The 6000-nt window shown below is 38.4% G+C and overlaps 1 protein-coding gene across 3 annotated transcripts in view; it reads right to left on the reverse strand.

Annotated features, from left to right (window-relative positions):
• Positions 1-5296, reverse strand: part of GSTCD (glutathione S-transferase C-terminal domain containing) — a 45294-nt gene extending 39998 nt beyond the window's left edge. The window contains exons 1-4 of one of the 3 annotated variants that reach the window (XR_004082960.1): positions 5278-5296; positions 3683-3784; positions 1908-2339; positions 270-725 (exon numbers count right to left, since the gene is read on the reverse strand). Coding sequence is in view for 2 of the 3 variants with exons in the window: in XM_031066371.1 (XP_030922231.1) it covers positions 270-725; positions 1908-2339; positions 3683-3772 (978 nt within the window). In the remaining variant the exon portion in view is untranslated. Of the gene's footprint in view, positions 1-269; positions 726-1907; positions 2340-3678; positions 3790-5277 lie in introns of those variants that run through there. The other 2 variants (XM_031066372.1, XM_031066371.1) reach the window with 2 other exon arrangements.
• Between the last annotated feature and the right edge of the window lie 704 nt (positions 5297-6000).

A 6000-nucleotide genomic window follows, 5' to 3' on the forward strand; every position in this document is an offset into this window, starting at 1 on the left:
CAAATTGGTGCCAAAATATTTCAGTATAATATTTTAACAGTTAACAGAGTTTACTAACCATTGATATGCTTTGTATCTAGAAGTAACTTTAGTGACCTCACCAATCCCTGGTTTTTGTATTTGTACAAAAACGAGACAAATTTTTGATTTCGGCTTAAGTTCCCTTTGGAAACACCACAGTATGTTCAAATTAACATATTTTACAACTTTCAGGTTCTTAAAAAACATGTATGTACACTAAATGATATTTGCAGAATTTGTCAGCTTACCAAGAACTGATGAATGCATGGTAAAAGCACTAGATCTGCCACAGTAAAATAAAGCCCTTCTGCAAAAACGTGGTCCAAGAGAGGAAGGTCAGAGGTTTTTGTTCTCCTGATGTTAGGGGCCTCTCTGTTTGCATCTGGTGCTTCCTGGGCAAGTAGTTTGGAGAAAGCTACACTCAGTTCCAAACTTGAGGGTGGATGTTCATGGACTTCTGGTTTTAATTCCCCTGTTGCTTCTTCACCAAGCACAGGCACTGCAGCCTTGGCACCTGCCTTCTGTTGTTGAAGTTTCTGCCTTCGAATTTTGTCATCATTATGTACTCGGACAGGTTCTCCAAGCTTCCTTTCCAGCAGTAAAATGTCAGGAGGAATAGCCTGGCAGTGCTCAGAAGAGGCTGTCAAAAATCTTTCAACAGCCAGAGGTATGCTGATCTCACAGAGCCTGGTCCACTGGCTAACCTGTCAAATACATTTACTTAATTAATGTCTCTACAGAAAGAGAAACAAAATCCAGAGCAACTTTTGGTTACTTTAGTTACTCTATCACTCCAAGCGAAGGAATTCCAGCTTTAAATACATTCTTTGTTAATCTTAGAAACTCAGATATTTCTGTATTACAGCAGCAGAGTTAGGAAGCCAAATCTTATATATATAACAGAATGGTTATCCAGTACAGCATATTTTTATTTCCTTATTATTGACATAAAATTAGGGTGGCTGTGTCACTCATAAGAAACAAAGCTGTGGCACGGTGATCAATGGCAACCATGGAAACAGCAATCATGCCAGGGTGGAGTTCTGCCTCCTGAGAGGAGTGAGGAAGGCAAGGCTAGATGGACGAGCTGCCAGATGAGCAAACTGCTGTGTGATAAATGGACTGACATCTCAGCTCAAAGGGCAGCGCTGGTTAACAGCTCACACTCTATCTGAAGGCCAGTCAGCAGTGGAAATCTTTAAGGGTCTATGCTGAGGCCTATCCCATTTCATCATCTTTACCTGGAGGGAGGAGATGGAATACACTCCCATCAAGGATGACAGGGAATTGAGAAGAGCAGACAACAAATTCCCAACAAACTCCAAGGCAGAGCTGCTATTCACATGAGCCTGCACAGACTAGAGAATGAACTGAGAGGAACTGATGTGAAACTCAGAATATCCCACACCTAGGAGGGACTTATCCCCTGGAATGGTATAGGCTAGGGACTGACCACCTGGCCAGGTAGCCACTCTGCTGAAAAGACACTGGACAACCTAGTGAGGATAAGCTAAACACAAAAGCCACCTTGACAGTGAAGGCTAACAATATATCGTGCTCTTGAAATCAAAATCAGCAAGAAATTAGGTATTTCTTAGTTTACTTCAAACTTCATAACTCATTTATACTGCTAGACATGAAACAAAGATCTGACCTACTTTTTAACATTAAGGTTCTTTTTGTGCTGCTAAAAAGTAGTATCTTCAAAATAATTATTTTTCATCTTTGTGACAAAATACAGATACTTCTCCATAGAGAAAATTGCATTTTCTAAGCAAATTAATATTTTACTAAAAGAACTTACTTGACATCAATATTAAGAGTCTACTTCAGAGCATTTAATGCTTATTAAAAAACCAATCAATGTATCTAAGAGACACACTCACTTCAGCACAGGCTTTTAAGCAGGTCTTCTTAAAGCCCAAGAGTTCCAAAACCTCCTTTTTAGATGGATCTGCCTCGAATGTTTTCTGTATTATATGTCTTAAGACCACAGAAAGCCCAGCTCGGCAGAATTTGTCGTCTTTCACGACAACAGCAGGCAAACTGCAGCTCTGCACAACCACTGGAAGCTGACACCTGGAGATTAAGTGGACCTCAAGGTCACCAGCGAGGTTTTTTGCCACACACTGATCGCCCACATCTTCACCAGTCGGCACTAAGAAAACTTTAAATAATTTGCAGTCACAGTAGGAGAGCAAAAACAGTGAGATAGATGTATGAAGAGGAAAGATACTATCTCTGTACTGATGAGAAAAAGCCAAATATAAATGTTCTTCAGCGACATTATCTTTCATCTTCTTCCTGAGATTAAGTTCCTGAAATAGAAATCAGAGTATGACATCCATAAAAGAATACAGAATTATAAAAAATTTAAAAACAAATTTAAATCACTAGATCTTCCACAATCTGCTACAACTGACTTTAACATAAGACACTACTAAAGACATCCTGCCTAAATAATTGGCAGGCCCTTTTCTGAGAGAAAAGAATGATTTCACATCTACACCGTCTCTTAACATACAAGATCATGGATTGGAAAATGATCCCTGTACATTTGGGGTTTTTTTTTTTACATTTTAGCATACTTCTGACATCAACTAAAACCTAAAGAAAATGTTTCATTTTCAATTTTTAAGTGCACAAACATTTTAGAGCAAGGCTTTGTTTTTTTATATTAAAATCTCCCACAATATTAACCATGCATTATTTAAAAAACAAGTTCCTGAGCACATATCTAAAACAGCCAGTTCCCTAATATAAACATCTTTCTTTTTGTAACTGCTAAAAGTCATTTATAGCAGGTGTTTAGGCCATGGGAAATAATATTGGTTTCTGTATTAAGAATTAATCTAGAGTTGGGTGAGATAATAACTGAAGGACTCATAAACAAATAAATATTCATCTCATGATACTACATGAACACCTCAAACACACAACTACTTTAAACCAGTCCAATTCAACAGTAGCAGAGCTGAAATATCTTCTCAGTATATTAAAAACTCAAATTAATTTTCCTTACAGTGGGTTGAAAGCTACATTTTTCCTACTACAGTATTCCATAGGAGTTTAACATAAGGCACTGATGCAGTAATTTTTCTGCTCCATCACTCAGCAGAATTGCCCATTACCTGAGAGATGACAGGTGGTACTGAAAAGCCACAGACACTAGATGGCCCTCTTAGCACAGCTCGAGCACAGTGAGGAAGAGAAATTTAAATGTTGCTGAGAGGCCAGAATAGGGTTTTATATACATATATATAAAGCAGGAGTGACACTGGAACAGCATCACTCTTTCACATTACTGTCTAGATTAATAAAGTCTTTGCACAATTACAATTGCTTGCATTTTTACAAATGCAAGTATTTTAAAATAAAGTTTTAATTTGATACACCTTGATTATTATTTTTTCCATGTAGATATGTACATCACACTTACTACTTTATATTACCTACACAGGACCAAAACAAATTGCCCAGAAAGGGAGTGGAAGAATAAAATCAAGTCCACCTGACATTAAGAATACTAATGTCTGTTACAGTGACACATTTCTAAACCATTAAATGACAAGAACAGTGGCTCTGCTACGAGTACTGTTGCTTTTCTTTAATTAATACACTGCCACACAAAGAACAGGACAGTACACAATGCCATACCTACTTTACCACAAGATATTTTATTTGGGTAAATCTTGACACCATGGAAGTTGAGACAGATTCTATATAAGTACACCTCTGTGGTAGAAATCATCCAGTGAAGGCACTGCCAGAGAGATAAATCAAGAAGAGTTACTGCTACCACAGTCACACCCATAGCTTGTAGCATTTAAACTCCTATTCTTGACTACAGTATCTCTTCCAATACTAAAAAGTACTCTAATATGCATTTGGGTTAATATTTTTGTTCTCCATGTGAACTCAAAGAGCTCACAGGTCCATCTTTTGCTGGGCATGCAAACGACTCAGACATACACATTCACTCCTCACTCAATTTTTTCTTCTACTTGATGTTCCTGGACTCTATCAGCTATTTTGGTCATTTTCATGCTATGCAAAAGTCCTAAATATTTTGGTGAACTCTGACAAGGTTTCTATTTCCAAAGTATATTATCCTATAGTTTCCAGCTATTAATCACCCAATCTTACCATTTATTTTTAAAAACTTCTTACAAGTAATTTTAACAAACTGGGCTTCTATATTGACTGCAGTTTAATACACAGGTCATTTGAATATCAACACACTCAGTCTGGATTTATTTGAATTGTTAGTTATTGCAAACATTTCCAGGTCCCTCCACCACACCAGTGAACTGACCATCTCACAGACTTTCCTCTCAAAGACCCTTGCAAGGTGGAAGTTTCCTGTGTTCCTGTTACACATGGAAAAAGCAAAAGCACAAAGACAATTCATAGTTCAGTGTCACACTGGAAGTCTGTCCTAGGGCAAGCCAAAAATTTGGACATTTTTCTTTAAGGGCTTTGTTGTTTGTTTGGCTGTGAGATTTTGGGGTTTTTAAGGTCAGTCTACAACAATAAAAATTACAGTGAGGCTAATTTTATTCTCAAATCTCTCACGGAAGAGAAACTAAAATAATCTGTCCAGGAGTTCTGTCTGTAAGCGACAAGTGTTTTCTCATTGTTTCCTGTGAGAAGAAAGGCCTTCTTGAACCATCACTTCAACTGAGCTGTATACCCTTACACTGCCATACACAACCCCTCTCCCATATTTTACTTCCAAGAATTCCTCCCAACATTTTGTCTCTAAGCACTGACATTATAAAGCCACTTCCTATATTTTTTGTTTCCAATACTGGTGCTTTTCTGCACTGGTTGGGCTCTGCACAGTCTATATCCCTTGTGGATTTATGCACAGATTTTCAATTCAAAGACTTAACAGTCTACCTGGTTGCCCATTCTCACTTAAGTCTCTCCCAAAACTACTACCCATCCATTAAATGTGTTTACTAATTCCATGGCAGCTTACTGAGACAAAAGCAGATGCAAACATACATAATAAAATGAAATGTGCAATACAGAACTAACCAAACCTAGTAAGACATTGCACTATTTGCTCACAGTATTTTTCCCAGCACTTTTTTCTCTAATTAGACCATAAATTCTGTGAGAAGAGATAGATTTTTATTTTATTGGCCGTATTTACAGTAGACACTGTTTGAAAGAGGGAAAATGAAAAGCAATGATCAATACAGGATTTACACCAAAACCTAAAAGACAAAGATAAATAATGTTGCCTACCTTTGGTATAAAAGACACCTACTTAAAAATTATAAATATCATGTAAGTGTAACTTTCACTAGCAGCACTGTTTTTTGACCATTTTCTTTTCCCTTTCAACATGCACTAAACAACAGTTAAATAAGCTTCACTCAGCTGCCCTGTTAACAACGTAATAAAGAAAAACACTGCTTTAAATACAAGTGTTTCCCATAAAAAATTAAAGCAAATAAATAACTACAGAAACATCCTCTTCCTTTTAGTCCCTGAAAAAGATCCTATTCATTTGTTGATTACTACACAGTAAAACGGAACTTTTGTTAAGCAGGCGAGTTAGCATTTGAGAAATGTTTCATATAATGCTACTTAAAAACGCGGCAAGTATTTGACTTAGTGCAAAGCATTATTTGTGCTTTAAGGCACCTAACGGGAGAGGCTGGAGTTATATTTCTATCCAAGACAATCCATTTACTGGATGCGTCAGGGCCACCCCTGCACAGAAGGGCGACACACAGAAGCGCTTCAGACCCCAGCTTCAGGCAGTTCTAGGAACGAAGTGAAAGTTGTGGACGGCTCTGGAGAGCCAAACGCGGGCAGGACACGGGGGACAGAGCCGCGACTCCGCGGGACGGCTCCACACGCCTGAGCCCGGCTGAGAGCGACACCACCGAACCAGGGCTCCCTCGCAGCCCTGCTCTGTAAAGGCTCTGCTCCCAGCTGCTCTCGGTGCCCCAGGCAGCGCTG

Source organism: Geospiza fortis, unplaced genomic scaffold (genome assembly GCF_000277835.1).
Source record: "Geospiza fortis unplaced genomic scaffold, GeoFor_1.0 scaffold11, whole genome shotgun sequence".
In the NCBI taxonomy this organism is placed as follows: domain Eukaryota; kingdom Metazoa; phylum Chordata; class Aves; order Passeriformes; family Thraupidae; genus Geospiza; species Geospiza fortis.